The sequence below is a fragment of the Colius striatus genome, chromosome 1 (genome assembly GCF_028858725.1).
Source record: "Colius striatus isolate bColStr4 chromosome 1, bColStr4.1.hap1, whole genome shotgun sequence".
Lineage (NCBI taxonomy): Eukaryota > Metazoa > Chordata > Aves > Coliiformes > Coliidae > Colius > Colius striatus.
In genome coordinates this window covers 194,359,099-194,384,869 of record NC_084759.1, presented here as the reverse complement: position 1 = coordinate 194,384,869, position 25,771 = coordinate 194,359,099, and the positions used below count along the sequence as shown (strand labels likewise).

The window sequence follows — 25,771 nt, the reverse complement described above, 5'->3', positions numbered from 1 at the left end:
TAAGTATAATTCCCTGAAGCAGAGCACATCAATGATTTATGGCTCTGTTTGGTTTTTATTCATATATGAAGATTTATTCTGTCGAGAGCTGAAAGGTACGTTACACCCATCAATGCCAGGACAGGCAGCAATGCCCCATCAGCACCACGCTTGTTTCACGGTATGAGCTTGTAATACCTGCTATATCAACTGTTTGAAAAGTGATGACAGGCACATACACAATTAGCACAAAAAATGTTGTTAGTGCTAAAATGCTGATGCTAGTTACAACACGATCAGTAGGGCCACAACCACTTTCTGGTAATTTCCCTGACTGTGTTCATGACCCACTCCAGCTAGAAATTAGAAGCAGATCCTTCCATTACTAAGGCAGGAACAGATTCTGGATTAAAGCAGGAAAAAACAAAAAATCCATTTCTTTCTAAGAACTTCAGTTTCACATCCCTAACCCAGAGGTCAGTCCATTGGGATCAGCTGCTACGCTTGCACAGTTCAGCCTGGCTCTAGAAACCCAGTCTAACTGAATGTGATAATTAGAAAAGGAAACAGTATGTACAGAAAGTGAAATTCACTCTTCAGTTTCAAGGTGTAAGCAAAAAGGAAACAAAAGTAAAAAACAGGTTATAACATTAATTTTACTTGGCAGAGATAAGAATTTGGTTTTCATTTTAAACCGAGAGCTTGTTTCCCCATCTGCTTGGCAGAGGTTATCAAGCACACATCAGCCCCCCGTCTTAATTCAAAGCCTGCTGAGGAAGGCATAAGGGGTTTTTTTTGATGCTTACGGTTTTTGCATCCAGCTTTTATGTATCAGAGTTGAGGTGGTATGATGCACTGAACTGAGTTATTACTTGAAATACTCCGAATGAGTCAGCTTTGTGGTTTCTGAGGAATGTGTTGTGCTTCTAGGAATTCAACCTGAATCTCTGTGCCTGTAGATAGGGCTTCTTAGGTGCGTAGCCAGACTGATGGCTCCAGGAATAACAAGCATTACATAACGAGCGCTACATCTGTGAATTACTTTTACAGTTGTTAAGGAAATAGATATTAAAGGTAGAAGTGAGAAAATAAGATATTAAAGGCAGAAGGGAGAAAATAACAGCAGATAATAATGGGAACACTGGAAGAAGAAATTTCATTCCCACTTCAAAGTATTAGGTGCTACTCAGGTGACAGTGGCTGTAGTTAACACATAGTGGTATCTTGAACACAAAGAGCAGCAGTGTTTTCTTCATGGTGTTCCAAATTCTTACATGAGACCATTTACCTGTTCCTTAAATATAGGACTGTAAAGCCCCAAATCTGCAATTCTCTCCCTCTTGAAAGATGGGGTAACTTGCACATGTTAGTAAGAGTTTCATTTTAATGTAAACATTGACATCGTTTCCCCAGATAATTAAAATGTCACAAGGAAATCTTTACCACTTGAACCAGAGAAACTGGCAGAAGTAATATCTTGTCTTTCTATATGGATAAGTCACTGGAAAATAGGGTATATCAAATAATTTGCTGGACAACAGACAGAAACTTAGGAATCGTGACTTTTTCTGGGAAGACTGACTTCATAACTACACAAGTTATAAACCTTTGTCTTGTCTTTCCAGATTCCCTCTAATTTCCTCTGTTCTGGCTCCTTGTTCACATTAATTCCTCCATCCTCAGCTCTAGGTGGTTGCTCTTGTCACATTTCTGTATCTCTAAACTCTGACAGTCATCAAGAATTGCCTCATCCCTTCCTGTTTCTCAAATCTCTTCATCTGTCAAGCTATTGCTTCACTCTTCTCACTGAAAAGATGGGGAAACTTCTGAGAGACTTTCTCTTGTCTCAGTTTCAGGGACTAACACCAAAGAAGCTTCCAAGCTCCTGAGATGGGCACTGGAGGTGAGGTCCCACACCATGACAGGAGTCTTGAGAAAGCATATTCATAAACTTTAATGAGATGATGAAAACACTGGGTGTACAAAAATCACGAAGAGTCCTTTGAAGTGAAAACAGTCTGAGGGGAAATTTATTTCTTAACTATTTCCCCAAAAAAAAAGGTTTTTCCTACTGCACACCTGACCATCAAGTCTTTACAAACTCTTCCAGTCCTTTCTCAGGTAAGGATTGTAGAATGGATCCTATGCACATGCCATGAATGAATGAATCTCCCCCACACCCACTTGTCTGCATAGCTGCTCACCAGCTCACGTCATCTAAGAACACTTCCAATTTCCTTTAATCATCTTCACCAGTTTAAGTTTTATGGCAGACACAGCAGTTGCTCTATTAACTCTACGTAGCTCCTACTGTTTGAAAGGCCTTTCTCATATTGTGTAAGATACAGCAGAAGCACAGCATTGTCATATGATTCTTGGTGTGTAAATATTAGAGATTAATTAATCCACTGGTTATGTGGGTTCTCTTTCAAGAACTATAAGAAGTGACATGGTTGGTTTTGAAACGAAGGAACAATGACAGTGTTCTGTTTGATTATTTAAAAAATGCAGGAACATCTAACTAGGTAGATGTACTTAATTTTCTTCCTTTTGCATTTGGAGTGGCTGCTGTTAAAGGCAAACTGTTATTCATCTCCATATACCTTTTTGTTTTGCTTTATAGCAGAAGAAAAATTCTGCCAGCTAGCCTCATCCTGGCTTTAACTGCACTCCATAGCTCTGGGCACAGGAGATTTTTCTCCACGTGAAAATTTCCCTTTTTGCGCATACTTACAGAATCAGTCATTTCATTGGCTTTGTTTCCCTCCTTTGCTTAAATACTCCATTCTTAAATACTCACAATCATCAATTAGCCCTGTCTCATCTCTTAAAAAATGCACCCATTTGGGACCTTTTGTCTGTTTTCTACTTTTGTCTTTGAAATATATCTTCCAGTCACATATCCAGGCTTTATTCTTCAACAGTAAAAGCATAAGCTGAAATTCTTGCACTGCTACTTGATCCAAGGAGCTTTAAGAATGCTGATTACGAAACTCGTGATAAAATTGTAAAAGTTGGCAATATGGAGTTTGAGAGAGAGCATATGTCTGCTTTGCATTTCAATTATCAACCTGCCTTTCAGCCACTTTCCAGACATACCTCGTTCTCATATGGTCTTTATTTAGCTCCAAAGCTTAGCAATTGGGGAAAAAAACCCCTAGTACTGGACTACCTCTTAGAACAGACTCAAGCTGTTCTGTACTCAGTGCAAGTCTAGTTTGATGTGTGTCTTTACAGCCTATCCACTTTCACACCACTTTTAGCTGGCTGACATCAGTCATCCACATCAGAAGGGGAAATGGTAATTACAGGCAAGCTACAGATAGCCGTGGAATAGCACCTTATCAGTGCTACAAGTATTTTCAAAAGCTAAAAAAAGCCCCATGCAAACAAACCACAAAAACCCCTAAGATTACAGTAAGCTTTACCTCTTTTGCTAGTAGACAGATGAAACACAGGCTCAGGCCAGGCCTGGTCTGAGACAATGCCCTGAGCTCGGACAAAGCAGTCTGCACAGAGAGACTCGATCTGTTCAGCAAGTAATTTCAGAGCACGGGATTTGGTAAGCAGGGATGCTGTGTGAAATGCTGGAAAACATCCAACACTTCTAGGAGGAATGTGAGGAGGGAAACGACCGCGGCTGCTGACTGGGCAGCACCAGACCTGACACCAGATCTCACCCAGAGGCACTCTGAGTGAAGGTTCAAAAAGGACCACCTCTTCTGTCAGGAACTCGGGCACACGCTCCAGCGAGCAAACCAGGGCCTTCCAGTCCACCTGAAGCCCTCATATCACCTGTGCGCAGAACGCCCGCCTTGGCAGAGCTCTGAGGTCCTCACACCACTCCCGCCCCTCAGTCGGAAGCGGAAGACTCCGAGCCCTCCGAGCAGGACTGGCACCGCCGGAACCCCGCGGCTCGGCCGGAACCCCGCGGCTCGGCCGGAACCCCGCGGCTCGGCCGGAACCCCGCGGCTCGGCCGGAACCCCGCGGCTCGGCCGGAACCCCGCGGCTCGGCCGGAACCCCGCGGCTCGGCCGGAACCCCGCGGCTCGGCCCGCCCCGCCGCCGGCTGAGGGAGGCGGGAGCGCGCCCAGCCGCTCCGCGCCGCCGGCAGCTGAAGGACACCTCCCGCGCCCAATGGGCGCCCAGGCGGCCTAAGCGGGCGGGCCCGTGGCGGCGGCGGTGGCCGCCCCGTAGGAGCCGGTGTAAGCCGGGAGGGAAGCTCCGGTAGTCGGAGTAGGAGTGGGGTGGCATCTCGGGGAGAGAGGCGGGCGTTATGCTGCTTCACCTGGTTCCCGAGTTTGACCTGCAGAAGGATGTGGGCCCCTGGCTGGCGGCGCGGGGCTGGGCCGCGGCTCTAGGTAACGCCGCGGCGGGACCGCCCGCTCCCGCGCTCCGTAGGGAGGGCTGAGGAGAGCACTCTCCCTCCCGCTGCCCGCCCGCCCGTTGCCAGCCGCCTCGGTGCGCTGCCCCTTCCCGCGGGCAGAGAAAGCGAGACCCCGGGGTGTGGCTCCCCTGGGGCCTGCGGCCTGGGCTGTGCCGTCCGGTCAGGGCCGCGCCGCCTCTGGCTGCGGGCTGGGTCAGGGGGAATGGCGGCCGCTGAGGGCCCCCCGCCCCCTCGGCGGGGCTCCAGAGCAGGGTCTCGTCCCTGCGGCGCTTGTGGCCGAGGTCCTTGAGGCGGGGAAGTCTGATGTTTTTAAGGAACTTCTCGCGTGCCGAAAGCACTTCTGTTGCTCTCCACACAGTGTTTCCTCTACTTCTTCACACATACTTGGTTGGGTTTGGTTTCTTTTCGCAAAAGATTTTTAGCACGACTCTTTCTCCCACAGCAATGCCCTTTTATGAGGAAGAAGAAACCTTTGTCGGTGTGCTAAATTAGTGCTCGTTAAAATCAGACGAAATATTAGCTGTCTCAGCAGCGTGTGATTTCTTGTGTATCAAGCACTTGATGTGGTTGGGGAAAAAAAAAGACCTTCCATATTCTTGGCCCTGTGTTTTTTTCCGTGTGCTTGTTTTCATTGGTCTGCAGGGCAGCTGGCTCAGTTCTGCTTCACAGAAAGTGATAGAAACCTTAGTCTGGCAAAAAAAAAAGCGCAATGCTGTAGTAACTTGCTTCAGTAGAAATGGATGCGCTGTGGGATGAACTTGAAACCTCGATTCCTTCAGTGGCTTTTAATTGACTCAAAATATTTAACTTGCTTCCCGTGTTGAGGGACTCGGCAGTGTTATAAGAACTTGTTCAGAGGTGAACCAGAAGTATCAGCTTTTTTTTTAAAATAAAATTATTTACCAAGTCATAGGTTACAAAATCTGTTAGGAATTATTCCACAGGTATTAGATGGGCAACCTCTGAATGGTGTACTGAAGGGGTTTGAGGTGAAGTTCTGAAATTCTCTGTGCATAATCAATTAATTTATTTGTCAGTTCATCTGTGATGGATTCAATGAGTAAACATATGCATTTATCTCAAAAAGATGCTAACTTGTGTATGGGAAAGGGACAAATGTATCCAGCAAGTTAAAATGGAATACAGATTCTTTGTTCAGTTATTGTCCCTGGTAAGATAGAATAAGAAGAAACTAAGTACGTTTGATCAGATACTTGCATTGCTGTACTGTATTTTTTTACCTAAAGGACTTGGAAGCCCTTGATAGTATGTCAGGCTTTGTAATTGCGTGAGCTGGCAGTAGTTGAGACCATGGGAGGGGAGAGGCGTGTGAGGAGAACCAGCCTTGTTCTCCTTATTTCACTTACTTCTGTATAAGCTGCATATAATGGCCTTTAGGAAAACAACCTCTGCGTTCTCTTGTGTATGTTGATATGAGTTGTTTGCCAGGCAGGCAGGTTGGGTTGGTTCCTTTGCAGCCTTTTGTTTGCTGCTCTCAGCTGTGGGGATGAGGAAGAAGTTGTAATTCTACGCTCTATGTGCAGGGTTTTACTGGAGGACTTGGCAAGGGCGGAGACTTCTTTGGCTTTATGGACTCACTGAGTGTTCAGTGACATGAAGCTTCTGACACAAAACGTTTTCAACATCTTTAAGATCTCTGTGTCAACTGAGAGAGAAATCCTTTGACATGGAGATGTTTTGTGGACCTTCTGTCCTAAATTCTGCTCTGAGGAACTGTGGTATGAAAGAGAAGTACAGAGATGGTAGTACTCATCTTGAAAGTCTGAGGTGGTGGTTAAATTCTGGGAAGTTTCCACTAAGAGAAGAGCAGAGTGTATGGTTTCTGAGACTTTCTCAGTTGGCTCTGGCAAGCCCTAATGTAGTGGTGGTGTAGTGTGTGTGCTTTGAGCGATCTGAAGCCAGTAAGAAGTGATGCATTGTTAAATGTACACTAAGAATTTTTCTTGTCATCTGACAAGAAAATACAGAATTTATTTCCTTCTGACAATTTTGGTTAGAAGTTTTATTTTTTTTTTCTTATCTCTGCAAGCTGTACAAACCAGTCTATAATACCAGGCTTGTGAAACTAAGTTTATCAATGCTTCTTGATAAATGCGAAGTGAATAGTGTTGAACTTGACAAAATGCTTGCTGAGAGTTGTGGAGAACATTTTGTTGATGCTTACTGAACCACAGGCTAGCTTTATCTTGAAACTAGGACCCATCATGCAGTTTTCAACCTTAAGGGCAAGATTTCCACTTTTGCTGGAAGTTGCATCTGAGATAAACACTTTTTTTTGTGGCTGCAGTGAATAGAAAATGCAGCATGAGGAAAGAATGCATTTTTGTCACCCTAAGTGTGATATTTTATATTTTTGTCTTTTTTAAAGGTATTTTCCTTTACTTTTTATTTTGTGCTGCTTTGTTCAGATGTTCTCTTTTCTTTCCGTGTCTGTCCTAGCTTCCTGCTCATCTGTTTCTCTTTTAACCCTTCTCTTTCATTCACACCCCACATCATATTTCTTGTCCTGCATTGCTTAATTCCTTTGTACCTGTGGGTATGTTGCATCTTTTAAATGATATTTAATGTTGTGGTGCTTAGGTTTTTGTGTTTGGAGTTTTTTTGGTGGCGTTTTGTTTTGGGTTTTTTTGTTTGTTTTTTTTTTAGGGGAATAGAGGATGAGTGTTGTGGACCTAATCTCTGAAAATGTAGTTTGTTTACAGGCATTCTTTTGGGATGCTGAAGAGGCAGGCAGGAGTGACACTTCACTCTGACTAGTTCAATCTCCCTGTATCTCCTGAGTATTGGAGTACAACTTTAGTGTTTGAACTCCGTGTTCTGAATAAATGCAAAATTTCTTTTTCTTCTATGAATGGAAGATAGTGAAAAAGCACATTCCATTTTCACCACAAAAAAGTAGTGGCCATTAGAATCACAATTATAATGAAGAGGCAGGAGTTTACACAAGTCATTCTTACCTGTGTGTTTTGAAACACCTTAACAGGTTTGTGTTCAAGTTTGTCAGATTTAAACCATGGTATAAGAAATACTTTCTCCCTTTGCAGAAGGGAGTAATTTTGGCATACTCAAAGAAATGATTATATGTAAAACTGTGGTTTAGTATTGCTACTTAAAGTGTGCTTAAATTGTATGGTGAACCAGCTCAGATGAAAATTCTGTGCCTTTTGATACTTACTGTTTCAGGTACTTCTGAGAATTTATCATCACTCTACATTGTAAACATTGAAAGAAATGGAAAAGTTATTTATACCTGGAAGGTAAGAACTTACCTTTGGAACTTAATCAAAATATAACAGGGAATGACAACACAGTGTGTGTAGCTATGCCTAGTGGAATCCTTGTAGTTTGAATTTTTTTACAGAGAGGGTTACAACATGATAAACTTGACTGGTTGCAACTTGGGGAGTTGGGCAACTGGAAAATACCCATCTCCACTTCATACAAAGGTTAAGAATGATGAAATGGAGAGTGAAGTACTGACGTGATTAAGTTCATATGGTGTTTGCTATTGATTTCTTTGAGGACCAGAATCTCACCCTGAATCAAATGTCATTTAACAGAGTAACTCTTTATAAGCAACACGTTCTTTCACTCTCAGAATTTCTCAGGGAAGGCTCACTATTAAATGTATGTGCACTGCTCTAATGAAATATGTTTCTTCTTACCAATGTGGATGTTCAGGTGCCACTTATCAAACACTAATCTTGCTTCTGCCTTTCTTCTTTGTTACATAAGATTCATCTATAGCACTTCAGTGCAAGCAGTCTGAAATAACCATTGTGTATTTAATATCTTGGACTATCTAGAGCTATCCTTTCTGACACAGGATTCTTCCGTAGGTGGTGTATTTATAGCTTTTAGGTTGAAAAGCCCATAGTTCCAAGAGATTCTTTAAAATGGTTTGAGAAAGTTTCTCCTTGATGGGACAAGCTGTGCCTCTTGTCTATGCACATTAGAAATCTCTAGACCCAGGTGGATTCTGGAGGATCTTGGTTCTTGAAGATTATGCACTGGAGGTAGCAGATTCCAGTAGAATAGGGCTGCCTTTCATTCCTCTCTGGCTCAGCAACCTAAAACTTGCCAGCTTTGCTAGAGTTAAGGGAAGAGGTGAGGCCATCATCAAGGTATAATACACTTGTACTGTGGGTGGATGTTTCCTTTAGTACAAGCATAGGCAGGGGAATCTGTACAAGACAACAGTAACCATAAAAACAACACTAAAGAATGTGTGAAGTTTGGTTTTGTGTTGTGTTTTTTTTTTTTTCCTATTGCTCAGAACTCTAAAAAGACTTAAAGTAAACTGTTGAACTCCCAACAAGAGATCAGGTACTGGGTATGTGCAGTGTTGATTTCTAGCATCTGTGGAATCTTACACTAAGCTTTTTAGACTTCTGGACAGCAGAGTCCCGCTGCCTGTATGTTATTCAGGCTATGGCAACTGGCGCAAGGTGTGAGTTGTAGCGCAGCATTCCCATGTCTAAACTTAGGTGTCTGCCTTCATACTAAGGTGTCTAAGCTCCCACTGCAGTCAGTAAGGACCTGGTCAAAACAGCTGGTGGAGTTTAGAGGAGTTGGCCACTTGTAGCCTGTACTATGGGAGGTGTGTGAGGTGGAGGAAGTGGATGAATACCCACTAGTCTCCATTGACTGAATAGGCCAATGACTCGGGAGTTTAAACACCCAGGCTTAGTTCTCTGAACCTGGGGATGAAGACTGCATAGGAAGTCACTGAAAATCTTCAATGTAGTTTCTCTTTGATAATTTTGGAAATGAAGTGACCTTGCAGCCTGTGGAGTAGGAATGGTTGGATGACAAAGCCTGAGAACTGGAAGAGGCAAATCGTACAGCTGTGCTGCAGTTTTCACCTCTCACATACCATCCCAAAGGAGATTCTGCTGCTGCTTCTTTCCTATTTTCTTACCAGGATGAAGTAGTCTGATCTTTATCACCTGAGTGAGTCACCCTGATGAGGAGCTCAAATCACTTTATTCCTCTATTGGGCCAGGCTGTACCCAGTGTCTTGAGCTGCTAACACCATGGCTTTCCTGATGCTTGTGCTTTTATGGAATTGGTTATCTCTGTGTCAGCTGCAGTCACACCCTGGGGCTGTGATTCCTTAAAGCAGGACTGGTCTTCTGTTTTTTGGTTTGTTTTTTTTTTTCTCTAGAGCAGAATGCTGAAAACCAGCAAGTGTTGGGAATGTTATGTGTCTTTCTGCGCTTTAACAAGAATTAACAAGAATTTGATCCAAAGTTAACAAGATCCAAAGTTAACAAGTTAACAAGAATTTGATCCAAATCTTTCCTTTTCTGAAGTGATCCATTGGCAATGCATGAGTATAATTTTGTGGTTTTGGAGTTTACTGCATACCTTTTAAGGGGAGTATCTATATTTACAAAGAAAGAGAGTCTTGCTGCATGCATCTTAGCGATGACAAAGAATTTTAGGCCCTAATGTGACATCTTTTAAATTTTTACAAACTTGTTCTAGAATACAAGTACTCTTTGTGCTTTGCTATTCTCTTCTGCTAATATACATGATCACACTGGAAAGCTTACCTGGGGAAAACAGACTGCTTTTAGTGTCTGCAGTTAGTCCTTCTGTTTCCTTAAACTTCTGCTGGGGAAATAATGATGTAATTATGTTTCAAACAAGCTGCACATCTTGCTGAGTTGTTATGGCAGTTGAAAATCTCTTTTTATCTTTCGCTCTTTCCCCTTCATGACAAATTATTTGTAACTAATGAGCTACCACTTTTGCAAGACACACCTATATGTCTGTGAGCCTTTCCTATTGGTTTTACAGTGGCAACCCGAGCTATGACATTGTCAGTGAACATAGTGCACAAACAAGGATGCAAACTAACTGCCCTGGCTTGTTTCCTAATAGATGCAAATAGAGAACAACCTTTGTCTGCTAAGTGGGAAAAAAAATCAAGTGTATTTTGTGTGACATCAAGGGGAAGTGGAGAACAAGCTTTATTGTGAAGCTTCTTTTAGAGTATTACATTGTACTGTAGTTTCGAAGCTGTCTGTCTTTTGTGACATTGATAGAAGATACTTAATTCAGAAGTGGATTCTGGTGTCAGCGCTTCCATTTTGCAAGGCAATACAAGAATCTTTAGAGTAAACACAAACAGCTTGTGTGCAGATATGGACACTGTTGCAGTCCTGTTACCAGTCTTGTAGAGTGTATTTTTCAGTAGCTAAGTACAGAGGATGTTAGCATTTCAGACGCTCTTCAGAAGAAAGGTTATTTGTCAAAGGACTTGCTTAACCTGAAATTGACACAAGCTTCAGGCCTTCTAATAGAAAGACACTTTGTTTTCTTTGTTTAAATAAAAAGTCAAAGACTTCTGTCATTGCTACAACAATAATGGGACACTCAGACCCCTCAGAAACAGAATACTCAGGCTTTTGTTTAAACTTCACAAAGCAAGATGCCATAACTTTGTAAATAACCAGTTTTCTCCCCTCTCCCCCTAAGTTGTAGATAAAAACAATGATCCTCACTGTTTGAGTACAAGCTTGTGTGACTGGATTTAATTTCAACAGTGTAGCAGTTTAGTGCCTATACCTAGAGTACATTAATGGACTTCAGTTTGTTTTGGTGTACTGTATATACTGCTAAGCAGAAATATTTTTTTTTTAATTGAAAATTTAAAGCATGGTAAAAAATTACCAAGAAGAAAAGTTTTGATTGTATAGTCTTAGAAGTGCTCCAAACACAATCATTATCTGTTATTATCTATAAGCTAGAAAGGATGTATATTATCTTTCCATTGAAAGGCAGCAGGCTGATGGTGTCATCTGAGCTTGTGAAATGTATTTAGCCTTTTAACAAGCATTTCCTAAGGCAGAGCTGACATGGTTTTTCCAGCCTGCAGCCAGCATGGAAGCTGTCTTTGGTGATGTTTGATGCTTCTGTACTTCCTTTTGGAGCAATGACCCACTGAGTTGGTGAGGTTTGGAATACTGGCCTTAAATCTTCCAGGGGCTGTAGCATCCCCTTTCATTCTTGTACAGACATCTATCTTCCTGGCCCTGCTGCCCGTAACTGTACTAGTTTCCAACCAAAGTAAGAGAGAAGCACTTGGCTTATGCAGTGGCTTTTGGGCTGTGGGTTGGCCACATTTCAGCTTCGTCCCACATGTTAGTGCTAAGAAAGAGAAAAAATAAGTCTTTGTTTTCTTTCTTTCCTTGCTTTCTTATAATTAGATAACTGCCTGTTTATAGGACAAGGAAGTGTGTGAAAGTGTGTCAAGGGGTACGGGGGAAGGAGAGAATGAGATAGAAAAAAAAAAACCTGTGTTTAACTTGATGTATATTTACATTGCCAGTGTTAATTTGTTTTCATCCATAGGGAAATCAAAGAAATACTCACATTGGATTGTATGATCTTCAAACTAAACAAAATGAGGTGAGAGCAATACCAGGCTTCTTCCTGATGCTGTAGCATTTCAGATTTTGATGCCGTGCAACACAGAATGATATGTCCTTAAGGAGTATAGGCTTATTCAAAATAGGTAGACACCTAGCAGTTATTCAAATGATGCTCTGTAGTACTAAGATACAGAACATGACAGAACATCTGAATGACTTAGGAATAGTAAAAGGGCACTGTGTGCAGTTTTTATTTCTAAACAATCGACTCAGCCCTTTCCACTCCACACTGAAGATGTGTGCTAAGAAGTAAATGTTTTATGTTTTCATCAAATGTGAATCCTCAGTCTGTTTGCTGCTACTATTTGTAAGAAATTATTCTAAAACTGAATGTACTGCAGTTCAGTGTCTGGAGTCACGATAATGGGCCTTTGCAGATGTCCCCAAAACAGTATGAAATGGGTGAAATTTTCTGCTGTGCTGCTCTAGTGGGAACAGAAGGCTCAAAAGAAACAGTAAGAAACAAACAAATGAGAAAAAGGAGAAGTGATACAATTGAAAACTGAAATCATAGAATCATAGAATGGTAGGGGTTGGAAGGGACCTTTAGAGATCATCCAGTCCAACCCCCCTGCCAAGGCAGGTCCACCTACATCAGATCACACAGGAACCTGTCCAGGTGGGTTTAGAAACCTCCCAGAGAAGAAGAGTCCACACCCTTCCTGAGCAGCCTGTGGCAGGCCTCCCTCACTTGCTATGGTTCTTCTGGCTGTGAAATGCTTTGCTTTAAAAATAAGATTGGTTTACTGATCAGCAGTCTTTTCCTAAGGAGGGGTAATTAGATATTTTTCTTCATTTAGTTAAGAAAAATAAATTCATTAGCATCAATGTGTTTCTCTGCAGCACCTCTATATGTTTGAGAGGGATCTACACATAATCAGTTGTTCAGTCAACAATGAAAGGACATTATTGGGTAAATATGTGTTTTATCATTACGTGTTTTTTGTGTCATAAGATGATTTAGTTGTTTAGCATGATGGGTCTAGAATTATTTAAATCCCTTTTGATCTATATGTTGCCCACAGCCATTTATGCATTTCAGTGGATCCCTCACCCAATAATGAGGTGACAACATAAAGATGTAGCTGTAATGATATTGGTGTTCTATTAAAACAAGATTCTAAGATACACTGACCCTTTGTTCACTTTCCTGCGTTTAAATATGCTGCCTACATCTAGAGGAGCTTCTGTTGTTCATTTTACATACATTTTTTGATTAAAAAAATGATGATGTTTCATCTCCAAGAATACTTAATAAGATTGATATCAAATATTCATGCTCACTGTGGTTGTGTTGTTTTGGGTTTTTTCCCTTAGCGGTCAGCTTCCGTCAGTATACAGAAGAAGAAAGAGTAAGTCGGCTGTTACAGTCAGGTACTACAAGTGGATTGTTTCAATACTGTTAAAAATTTTGTACCCTTTTGCTTTTTTCCTCCCAAGTAATTTCTGTTTAGAAAACAAAATTGTGTCTAAAAAAAAGAATGTTACCTAAAGCATGTTCTTTTTGCAGTATCCAAGTATTTAACCTTGCTAATTGAAATTCATCCCATTAATAATGTGAGAGTCCTAAAGGCTGTGGATAGCTGTGTTCGAGTACAGGTAAATTATTCAGCTCATCTAAATAAAAGCCTTTTTTAATCCTCTACACTAGAGTGAAAAGTTGTCTGAGTGCAGAAATATCTCATGTTATCTTACAGCTGTCACAGAGATGGTATGCTCACATTTCTTCACAGAATGAAGAAAGAGAAGCTTGATAAAGTGTTTGATATAGAATGTTTCTAACATGAAGGCTACTTTTAAGTTTCTCTTCAGTCCCCTGAAGTTTGCAATTACAGTGATTGATGACTATTAGTCTGTAATAATAGCTGTTTTTATTAATTAAATGTCTTTAGTATGCCTACCTTAATTTAAAAATATGTAAATATCGACCTAAAAAACCCATTTGAGATGTGTTCTAAATGACTTTGGTTATTTACTTACTGTTGTGAAACTTTCTGTATAGTTTCTTTATCCAGTTGAAGGTAGAAGTACTTCTACAGAGAGTCGCCTCTTGCTAGTGTCAGAAGACAAATGTGAGTTCGTATTTTGAAAGTACACTGTCATTTTTTTACTTTAAGATTGATTATTATACATTATATTTTTGGTAGGCTTTTATTAGAAAAAAGGAGGAGAAAGAAAAGGGTGTGAGTTAATCTGGGTATTCTGAATATCTTTCAGAAACTGTAATGTGATGGGATTTTTTTTCCATGTTATCAGAATGGCCAATTTAGCAAGGGTTTGCTTGGTTCAAGCATTCATCAGTCATCTTCATTTCTAAGTCACCAAAATCAGACTTCTGTAGCTGCCTATATAAATTCAGAGCCTATCAGTGGTGAAAGGCAAATTGTGATTGAACTGAATGACAGGATAAGACAGTAGCTCCTTGCATATAGCTAACTCTGCATGTTCAGCATAATCCAATGGGAGGGAATGGGTAGAGGTGGATGCCTGCAAAAGGCTATCTATCCCTCCTGCATTTGACGTACTATGGAGTGAGATCGCTTTTCTCTTTGTAGAGGCTTATCATCTCTGGTGAGCTAGACACCAGCCTTTATGTAGCTGGATGTAGGTGTGCAGCGTTCACCTCTTAATACATAGTTCTGTGAACTGTATCAGAAATACTTGTAACATCTACTGGGTGAATCTTGCACCCTTCACACCGGCAAACTGCCAGATGAATGGGAAAGGTGATGTTTTTGCTAGGAAGTGAAACAGGGCTAGGGTGTCCTTTCAGTCACAGGCGTGCAGCTGTGCTTGCTCTCTCTTTTGAAGTGTGCTTCTTGGTTTGGTTTGGCACCTTTCAGTCAGCATTCGTGCTGACAGTACTGCACTGATGTGGGCAGAGAAATGTTTCTGTGAGGTGATATGGCTGGGACCACCCTCAGCTCAGGAAAGGGAGAGAGTCCAGATCTCTGTGTAGGCACCTGTGTGGTATCAAAGATTTCCTCTTAAGAGTTGAGCTTTCCTGGCCATAATGTGTTCTTAACGCATTCTAAGTGGTGAGACTGCTTAATAAGCTGTATAAAAAGCATGTAAAAAAACCTGTTTTTTTTCATATATTTTCAAGATATCGAACAGTTTGACATTGTTGTTGCAGAAGAAGAGCACAAAGTGGTAAGACTTAAAAAATCTTGCATTTTGAATTTTTTGCTGTAATCAAACATGTAAAAACCTGTAATTTAGGTAACTGTTTATGTAGTTTTATACTTGGGCAATACCAGGTATATTAAAGAAAGTATTGTTAGTGTGGCAACTTGTGCACTAACCACAAATCTCATTGAAAAATCTGCCTACCATGTAATATGTAAGGAAAGTTACTGATTTGATTTGTTTTCGTTTGTTGTTGAACATGTATGTATACTAGATTTTGAGAGTAAACATGGTGTATATACATTTTTAAACCATTTAAAACATTTGTAGAGTTACCTTCTTAACTTTGCCTTTTGGAAGTCTCTGTCCCAGTAGAGGATTCATTTCAACACCAGGCCAACAAACAAAAGACATGGAACTTGTAAATACACTCCAAGTACTATTAATGTGCTGACTTCTTTTCCCCCCTCATCTTTGTTTCTTCTTTTTAACATGAATTTGTCTTCAATGAATTAATTGTGGATGTTTTTCTTAAAAGATTTATTATTGATAAACATCTAATGCAGTAAATAATTGTGTCACAAAAGCCAGTGTTTTTGCTTTATGGAGACAAATACAGGCTTGGAAGGAAAAAACAAAGATCCTGACTTTTCAGTCACTTTGAACTCTCTCTTCGTTTTCTCCCAGTTTATCATTGCTTTTAAAGTAGATAACATTTATATGCTAGACTACAGTACTGGAGTAAAGATTAAAAGTGTAACCAGAAAGGAACAGATTGATCTGATGTCCTTCTAACAAACAGATTTATTTTGGTTTATGTGAAATCTCTCTATGTCTGTCAGGTGTCATTCATACAATCTCAATAGTTTTCCATAGTTCTAGCCCTTTTCCTGTTGCCAGTATTCATCATGTGGCTGAGACTTCAGACAGAAATTCCTCTTGGAGCTAACACATATTCCTTTAATAGTTAATGTGTCTGGTTCTGAACTGGCTGTGGTATTTCACTCCTCTCCCCTTCTCTATGATGAAGAGTGCCGTCTGGTTTCTTTTTGTTCACTTTGGGCAGCTTAAGTGGTGAATTTCTTGCAAGCAAGGAAATCTCAAAGAAAACATTTGGTAGTAGATGTACCCTGAAAACTATGATTCTGATCTATTTACACGAAGCACCTTGCACACAGCAAAGATGGACTTTGTGCATATTCCCTCCAAACACCTTAGTATTTGTGCCTCTTCTGTCATAGATTTTCTCTTTAAAGCACAAACTATGCATAATTGTTACAGAACCTTCTTTGACAACTTCTAATGTGTTTTCTTTCCCTTCAGGTGATTCAAAACTCAGGTCAGCTTCCAAGGGCCAGAGTTGCAGATGATCTCATTTGGGCACAATGGGATATGATGGAGCAAAGGCTCTTCTACATTGTTCCAAAGGTGAAATGAAAGTAACGTTAGTAGTTCTGTGCCCACCTACCTCATGACAGTAAAGTTTTGCGTGTGTGGGATAGTAATAGTGTGAGTTAGTCTTATTCCTGCCTCAAATAACCTAAAGCAAAAGCCAGACTTGCCCTAACGTTCATTTGTGCATATAAATTGAAAGACCACCGGTAGTCTTAGTGCTTTTTTTAATAAAAAGAGTGGATTTCTTACCTTTTTTGGCTTTAAAAAGATCTTTTATTAAAAAAGATCGAAATCTACCAAAAAAATCACATCTAGAAAGTATGTCATACACTGACCAAACATGTGTGTGACCAAATGAGGGTGTCTTCTTGGCTGAAAATGCTGAAAGTCTGGATTTTATCTGAAGGAGTATTTGCACTTGATGTGTATGTATAAATTCAAGTTGCTTTTTTTTTTTTAACTCTACCCAAAAAAGAGTTAGGAAATAACAGGAAGAGAACTGTGGTGGAGAAATGCATTCTGGTATCTCAGAAACAAAACCCCTTTTTAAACTGGCCAAAGTAATCTGTATTTCCTTTTGCTGTATAGGTAGCTACAGAAAAAAAAAATTACTTTCTACAATGTGTGTGTGTGTATGAGGGACATGTGTTGCTGTGCTTCAAGTGAGAGCCCACGCAACTATAGGTGATTGGCAGATAATGATCTGGGACAGGAAGGAAGCATGTCATAATGCTATTGTAGGGGGTTATATGTGGTTTTTAAAGTAATCTTTTGTCCCCTAACTTCTGCATATCTGTTAGCAAAGCGGGGCTGAGTGTGGAGAACGTCTGGGGTATCCAGTCCTTTTTTTGGTCTATGTGATATGCTTTCTATTTTACCAGCTACAAAACACATCCTCTTAATTCCAGGAATCAAAGAGCACTTTAAAATGCATCCAGTTTTATCCTGATGAAAATTTTAACTCAATAGTAAGTCATGAGTATTTTATTATAGAATGGTTTTGAGTGGGATGTGATTATGTGTTCCAGGCACTGATACAGAGCTTTGTTTCAGTGTCTTTTATTATTGTAACTTTTGCAGAGGAAAACTGAGTTTAGCTTTATTTTGGTTTTTGCATTATATTCAATAATATATTTAGTGAGTTTCAGATCGTGCCATGGTAAGATTACTTCAGTGGAGTTGCACAGATACTGACTTAGAAGTGATATTGATGACTTTGTAGTGATTGCTTATCAATATTTGAGTAAGAGGTATTATCCAATGAATGAAGAAACCATGCTCTAATTCTTTGTCAGTTCTGAGCCAGACAGGAAGATGCGGCCAAAACACAGAGAACAAATCATAAAAATTGCAGCTGTCGAACACGTAATTGTTGCTTGACTCTTGTCCCAGTGGCTGAAATTTGATCTAGTGCAGGAGGTTAAATATTCAAAATTTATTTTCTTTTTTTTCAGAAGAAAATATTTTATGTTTTTTGGGGTGACTGTGAGTACTAGGGTAGGATAAGTAAACTTTACTGAAGTGTTGAATCTAACGAAATGTGAGTTTGACACATTTTACTGGTTTGAAATTTAAATTATAATATACTGACCTCATTAAATAACAGGTTTGTTTTTGGTCTTGGTTAACAGCTGGAATCACATCTGGATATTTCTGTAAATGACACACAATTTAAGTAAGTTTTTTCAAAATGTTTTGATTTGCTTTCCTTTTAATGTACAGGGCAATGTTTTACAAGCCTAAGTAAAATTTGTCCAAACCGCAGTATTTTTGTTTGCATTTATCTGCATGATAGTAGAACATAAATATAAACACTGTATCTAAACATCCAGTTCCTCTCGTTTACATCAGGGTCAAATGTAAAATATAATTTAATCCTAGACTGCTTTTTGGTGCCATTCTAAACAATTATTTGTCTGAAGAGCTTACTATAGGTTAAACCATCCTTCCTCTGAGCATTCTGTACCCAACTGAATAAATTTTATGTTGGGCATGTTATAATGGTGGTGTCAAAACCATCAGGCGAATATCTCAATTTTTAATTGCTGTTACACATTTTACTGGGCAGTTAACCAGACCAGTAGCTTCTTTTTATAGTCTGAGACACTGTCTTTACTTAGCATGCTATTTCCAGACAGCTTGCACTTTCAAAGGCCATGATTAGTCTCTTTCTGTCTGCTGTGCATGTGACTGCATCTGAGCTTGTCTCCTTAAGTTTCCCTTTTAATTGAGGAAAAACTAGTCAGGATGGTCTCACTCTTCAATCATAATTAATCTCATCCTCATTCATCTACCATCATTTGAATTTACATTCCAAATGGGCTTGTTTGTGGATAAAAAGTGAGGCCAAACTAGATCAGGTATCAGAAAATGAAGGTCGTTGTTTCACCCTGCCCATACTGCTGTGCTGAAGACTCAGCATGATGCTGCTGCACAGGCAGATTGACCTAAACCTTGCAGTTAGTACTGAAAATCCAACTCTTCTAAGAGCTTCAGTGCTTTTTTGTTTGTTTCCTCCAAAATTATAGCAGAAGACCTAGGTGAATATTTTACCTACAGGATCAAAATCCTTTCTGGGAGAAAAAACCTCCTAAGAACCCAACAACAAAAGATCCAAAGCACATTGACTACAGTCTTCTGTTGCATGTTCTGCATGGCAGAAATAGAACTTGTAGATTTTGGAGTTATGTAAAACCATTAAAACAAGACAGCATGAGACTGAAAGAGAATGGCATGGTATGACAAATTCCATGTGACTGTGACTTTGTGCCTTGCCTTTCCAGTATTTCCACTGAAATTAGTGTGCCAAATTGGAAATCACAGTGTAGCTGTGCAGACATAAGAATGATAGAGTCAGGCTGCAAAGCCTTTAAGGTCTCAGGTATGACGAATGTTTGGATTGCCGGTACTTCTCAGAACTGACTTTCACTTCAGAGTGTAGGAGTGGCTGGAGAATGCTGCAATAAGTGAATATGGAGTTTGCAGGTGTAATCAGAATTGTTGGTTTCTGACAGCAGAGTGCAGTCTTGGGATTCTCATTTCTAACAGCACTGAGTGGATTTGGTAAAGCCTAATTTAATTAGCTTTAGAGAACATCTCATTATAATTTAGTGTTTGGATTATGTAGTGTCTGTTCTCATGATCTGTGTTGTGGTGAATCTCTGTGGATGAAGAAATGTTTTGTGATCTTTATTTGTTTATAGGCTTGTGAATTTTGGATATGATGATTGTCAAAACCAAGATGTTGCATCCAAATCTCTGAATCTTCAGATTTTTGCAAGTAAAGCAGGTAATGAATAAGTACAAGTGTTGTCAAAATGATCCCTGCTAGTAATTGTTATGCAATGTAGTCATAATTGATTACTAAATTTCCTCATAAGACGTTATATGTATTTGTATTTTTTTGTGTGTTGTTTTTGGTATGAGGGTGAGATGTTTGTTCCTTTAGAGTACAATTAACGGATAACTGTGAGGAGAAGGCAACTGTGCACTATTTTTCTCACCAAGGGACCAACAATAAAATAGTCACCCAGAAACTTTCTGGCAGTCCAACTTCAAAGAACTTATATCATGCACTTATATGGTGAAATATCTCAGCCTAATTTTCTGCTAGTTTTGGAACACCTGAAGTAGCAGAGCATGGTTGTGTATTGCATTAAAGCAACTTCATATTCAAGCTGACCAAAAATATGTTAGAAAGTAAATTCAGTGAAGGTTTTGAGTTGGTCTGTTGTCTGGGTGTCTGATGTAGTATGTAACTGTGTTACAGAGTGGACACGCATAAACAGAGCATGTGCAATACAGATTCTAAGTGCCTCATATTGCTGTTAGTATGCGACACAAGGTCCGAGTATGTCATACTTAATGGTTTGGAACATGTATCTGATTCTTAAATCTAAAATGTTACTTAAACCTTTAGTATTTAGGAGGCTCCCTGCATCCTAATGCATGCCATGAGTTTTCTTTTTGATTAAAAACTGGTCTCAAGTGGCATCTGTTCATCACACATGCCTGCTTTTTCAGCTTCTAAATTAGACCATGCTACCAAGCAGAGATGGTATCTGATTAACCTTTGAATAGTCTACAGAGTTGTGTTGGTTAATGGCGAGAAGGGGCTTTACAGCTGACTTCTTTGGATGTGCTGTGTGCACACAAGCAAATTGTTGAGGTATTTGCCACTTGCATTGAAATGACCATTAATGCAAATCCAGTGAAATATAGCTTCATGACACTGTTTTGTTTCTTTTTCCCTTATTGAGGCAGACAGCACACTTAGAAAGATTAGAGGGAGGTAATTAGAAACTTGTCTTTCTCTTATTTCTATCTACAAAATGTAGATCAGGTTACTTTTTCTTTCTTGGTAAGACAGACTGTTTCTTACAGAAACCGCATATCTAATAACATGAACATATTATTGATTTGTATATATATGTTTCCTCTCAAACCTATACTTCCCTAGGGTGTATTCAGATTGAAGCACCTCCTTTTAGTTTTGGATAGAGTTTGGTCTTCCTCCAATAAGACTGTTGTTTGATTACCCTGCAGTGAAGTCTTCTTTACCATCTGGCAATGGTATTTAAATTTGGTGTAGAACCTTTCACGTGCAATTTTTGTTGCGCTTAATGTAAAACACGTGATTTGACAGTTACAGATGCTAAAGGAGATGATTGTATGTGACTTTTCATTCAATATTGTTTGAGGATTACTTTGCACCACCTCTTTTGAGTAACTAACAGCTTGGAGCAAATGGTTTTGGTGCTGAGACCATGTATAGTTGCTGGAGTTCCCTGTTGTGTGTCTTATTTGGTGATTTATAAAACTGGACTGCAAGCTTTTGCGGTAAAGTTTCTTCTGTAGAACTGCTAGCGTACTTCAAATGTCAATGCCAATATTCCTGTCTGTACCATTTGGACATCTCCAGCAAAGAATAATTAGCATAACTACAAAATGGAATAGGCAATGTGATTTCCCATTTAATAAAACTCTTATTGGCTACTGCCAGTCTGAACGCTGAATGAAATCACTCTTCTCAAACTTCCACAGTAGAAGTAGCTCTGTATTCTTACACTCAGCACAGACAAAATATCTTCTTATCTTCTCCTAGATTAACTGAGATCAAGCAGTTCTAGTCTCAAAATTGACTTTGTATGTCAAGAATTCACTGGTTATTTAAACAACACTGGGCTGTTATGTTTTCTTTTAGTGCTTTAGAAGTTACATTTGCTTGGTATTAAAAGAAATACAGACAGTAAGGTGGCATAAACCCTGGATTACTGTCACATAACTTTACTGCAAAAAAATAAGCATCTGGACTACGTTTCTAGAGAGAAATAGGTATCTCTGGAGAATGATTGCTTCTATCCATATTTCTTCATTTGCTGTGTAAGAGTCCGAGAGATGTTTGGATGGGTGAAGTTAGGTGAAAAAAGTCACTCCTAAGCCACTACAACTAGACAAAATGCCCTGGTACCATGTTGTGTTTGAATTGTGACACTCAGATGCCGTGTTGAGATGTTGGTGCAGCCTTATGTCTTACACATATACAAACAGAAATGAGAAATTTGAAGTTTGGGTTCCCTAGGGAATACTTAATTTCTTAGTAGGTGACTCTCACGGTTTCATTGGCAAGATGTTTGTTTATCAAGTGGCAGAGTTGTGACTGTTGTTTCCCTAATTCTGCTGAAGGTAGTAACTCGCTGTTACCTCTTGTCAGTAGAAATTAATTTTTAAATACTTCCCTTCTTTTGTAGTTTGTTGTGGTTGAGATTTTTTCCCTTTTATTTCTGAAGAGTCCATCCAAATGCATCTTCATGTTGAATCTTCACACCTTGTGGCATTTCAGCTCTTACTGTTTGCAAATGATTTTGAAATGGATAGTGTAGAAGGCCTGGTTCTGCCTTCACTTGAAATGCTTACCATACAGGTGCAATAGGATAACAAGCTTTCTCTGCATCAGCACAACCCAGCTCTAATGTGCAGAGAGAACTGGTAAGGATAGGACAGGAGTTTGTCTTATGTTCTCAGTCTCTGACTGCTCTGATTGCCAAAACAGTATCAGATACATTACTGAGACTGTCCTGTTTCTTTCTCTATGAATGAAGTACCGCTTGTTATTTTCGGATGTTCATAGTTCAATTGGTTGACATTTGGACCAATATCCTAGAGTTGAAAGATGCACATCCTATTAATAGTCCCCACAGCCACTGTTTTTGTCTTCAGCTTGTAGATGTTACCCATGAACCCTTCAATCTGAACAGACTCACTTGCATATCGCACAATTTACAGAACAGTATATGCGCTAGCCTCCAGCATACGCCATGTTGGAAGGGAGCTGTTGATAATAAAACAGTATTGTGGGTTGTTGGAATTCTTCCAGTCTTCCTCATGAGTCCTGATGCTGCTACTTTAAAAATTATGCATGCACTGAAAGATGCCAAGTGCTCTGGCAAAATGCCCTGTCTGTTGTCTAAGTGACTCAAATATCCAACCAAAACTGTGTCAAACAATATTCAATCAGCATAAGCAGGAAAAGTAAAGAAATTGCATCTCAAAGGCAAGTATTTACCCTCCTCAGAAGCATGAAGTGCCCCAGCCGTATCTGTATCCCAGCTTTAGTACAGCCTTGTGGTCTGAAGTATGAGGCATTTAACCAAGTAAAATACCTTGGTAGCTATGCATTTTTTGTACTTGTACTTTTTTGTACTTTTTTTCTGTCCTATGCTTTTTTCTGTATACCTTGTATACAGAAACCTTATTCTTATACAGAATAATATCTGTATTAGTATTACCTTTTTTCCCTTTTGAGATAAACTTTCAATAAAGGTAAAAGGTGAACAGTCTTAGTTGTGGCCCAGCATTCCAATCTGTATTGGGATGATGTGATTTGAAAGCTGTTTATAATGTGAATGTCAAAGCATTGGAGTAAGTGAATTAAAGTTTTATAAGAAATGGAGGGAGGGTTACCGTCCGGTGGAGTCAAAACAGCATTAGGTGGATTTAGAATTAGGCTGGGAAGGGGAAGTATTCCTGCACAGAGTGTCTTGGCTGGAAAAAACCTTGTGCCAAAGACTGACATCTCTCCTAAAGAAGGAATTTATGGCTCATTGGTCTGGAAAGGGGAGAAGTGACTATCATTTCTAGTGTGAGAAAGTTCTAGTAGTGTCATACTGCTGCCGATATATAATTACTTAGAAAGCAAATGAACTGTGTTTTTTTTGTGTTCTTCTGTGCATATTTGACAGTCTCTGAATGGAAAATATCTTTGAGGCAGTCTATGAAGACAAAGGCTTGGTCAGTTTTCTAGCTGCAAGCATGATTTCTGCTGGGAATGGTGAAAGAATGTACTTCTCCTAAAGAGAAACAGCCATCACAGAATCTGGGTTTCCATTGTTGCCTATTGCCTCCTCTGTTCTCTCTTGTGTTTTGCTAGGTAAATGATGATTAGATATATGTATTATATGTTTCTGTAATTTCTAGTTTGAAAGAGTCTTGCTTTAGTTTTGTTTTGCATAAAGATATGTAAGTATTCAAGTGAAGTCAATTTCTTTTCCCTTTTTTGTCTCTTTTAGGAGGCTTGTGTGTGTGCTGTAGTCTGCCCTCTGATACTCCTCATGAAATAATGTACTCCATTTATTTTTTACATAAAGGTAAGATTAATCTCTCAAGTAATGCTTTATTTCGGAGAATACCACTTAGCTGAAGGAGTCACAAAATGCCTTGCGAAACAAATAACTACCAAAGTGTGCAGACAATAAACTACTGTGGCTGGTGTTTAAAGGCAGCAGCTGCCTTTCGCTGCTGAGTTGACTTTCCTGCAGTAGGCTTCCTGCCTAATGCTGAACAAGTAGCTTCAAACCAGTGGCCTCATGAGTGGCTATTTCTAGCCAGACTTTCTGGCATGCTGAGCACAAACATCAATGAAATCTGTGGGAGCTTGCAGATGTGTTGTATTTACACCATAAGGCATTTGTATGGGAAATAGAGCCAGCAGCTCTTAGCTTGAAAGTCTGTTCAGAGTTCCAGTTTAACATGTCATTTTCACAGCAAGAGGTGTAACACCCACTGACTGTAAGAATAATTGCTATGTAAGTAGTGCTCTAGCTCTTAAAAATAAGACTGTTTTGCCTTGAAAAGAATAAAGAACATTGTTTTAATCCAATCAGAATAAAACTTGTCATTTGCAAGACCTTTCTTGCTTGATACATGGAGGAGAGAGGTGAATGATTTCTCAGGTGAGGAGCTGCACAGTATGGAGTAATTGTGTTCAAGTGGATAACACACCTCTCTTTTAAGTGTTTGCTTTCTTGTGTCAGGAAACTTTGCATGTGTCAGAGCTGCACTAATGTGTTGCTTTGTTGCTGGAATATTGTGAGATTGAATTAACTGCATTTTTGTGTTCTTGAAGGCATTAACAAATAAGGGAAGTCCATTCTGGGTGTAGCAGCCCTCTGCACTGTACGACTGTGAAGGGCTGATTTCTCCAGATGAGCTTGATGTGTAGCTGAAGGGTGGTAGCGTTGCTTGAAGCCAACCCTGGTCCTTGTACATCCCTATCTGTACCAGGAGGAATCTGAGAATAAATGTGGTGACATCAACCAACTGCATCTCGAATGACCTTCATGGAATGGAGTTGTTTGGTGCAGAACTGTTTGTGAATTCATGTAGGATTCATCAGTCATATGAGAGAATTTTAAGACCAGCTCTATGAGACACATTTCTGATACAGAGTTTAGTCTGTGCTGCAGCATCTGTAAATTGGGCAGGAAGCTTCCTGCCCCCTGTTAAAGCAGTCTCTTGATGCAGCACAACTACAGGAGTCACAGTGTTGCAGGTGTATGCTGCAGTGCTGGTATGATTTACGTTGGCAAGCAATAGGGTGGTGGTCATAAGTATACTGACTCACTTCAAGCAAACTTCTGTCAGTATTCTGTGTGAGAAACTGCTTAAGGTACCCTCTCATCTGTAGTGTTGCTGTTGGTCTTGGAAGCGTAATTTTTCTTATTTGTGTTACCTATAAAGCATATCTGTCTGCTAGGGCCGGGAATCAAAGTCCTGGAGGAGTGGCTGTAGCATGGTTTGTGATCCACCTTTTTGTTAGTGGTCCTGTAGTCACTGTTTTATCTTGAATTTTCATGCAGTGTTAAGTAGCATCCTGATCATAACACCACTCAGCCTTCAGGGTATTGCAGCATGAGCGTTTGGAGGCCAGTCATCATCTGCTTAGTTACTTTAATCTTCTCTCAGAGATTGAGGAGGTTTGAGGGCTCTATATCATAGAGTGGTAGGGGTTGGAAGGGACCATTAGAATCATCTAGTCCAATAGTGTGGTACAATATATGGTCCATATACAGTATGGTACAAGTTTAGAGTAAAATAACAGCTGCCCGTGCAAACACAGAAGGTCTGAAATTCGCTGGTG

At 39.8% G+C, this 25,771-nt stretch overlaps 1 protein-coding gene across 3 annotated transcripts in view; it reads left to right on the top strand.

The window, feature by feature from the left end:
• The first annotated feature begins 4,138 nt into the window (after window positions 1-4,138).
• The window catches only part of GSAP (gamma-secretase activating protein), a 46,185-nt gene continuing 24,552 nt past the window's right edge, over window positions 4,139-25,771 (top strand). For 2 of the 3 annotated variants that reach the window (XM_062019465.1, XM_062019450.1), the window contains exons 1-13: window positions 4,139-4,340; window positions 7,571-7,644; window positions 11,750-11,806; window positions 12,673-12,742; window positions 13,147-13,203; window positions 13,340-13,428; window positions 13,832-13,901; window positions 14,936-14,982; window positions 16,282-16,386; window positions 17,262-17,321; window positions 17,985-18,028; window positions 19,557-19,642; window positions 23,922-23,999. In XM_062019465.1, coding sequence (XP_061875449.1) covers window positions 4,256-4,340; window positions 7,571-7,644; window positions 11,750-11,806; window positions 12,673-12,742; window positions 13,147-13,203; window positions 13,340-13,428; window positions 13,832-13,901; window positions 14,936-14,982; window positions 16,282-16,386; window positions 17,262-17,321; window positions 17,985-18,028; window positions 19,557-19,642; window positions 23,922-23,999 — 922 coding nt within the window. In that variant the 5' untranslated portion in view covers window positions 4,139-4,255. The remainder of the gene's footprint in view (window positions 4,341-7,570; window positions 7,645-11,749; window positions 11,807-12,672; window positions 12,743-13,146; window positions 13,204-13,339; window positions 13,429-13,831; window positions 13,902-14,935; window positions 14,983-16,281; window positions 16,387-17,261; window positions 17,322-17,984; window positions 18,029-19,556; window positions 19,643-23,921; window positions 24,000-25,771) is intronic. The other variant, XM_062019458.1, reaches the window with a different exon arrangement.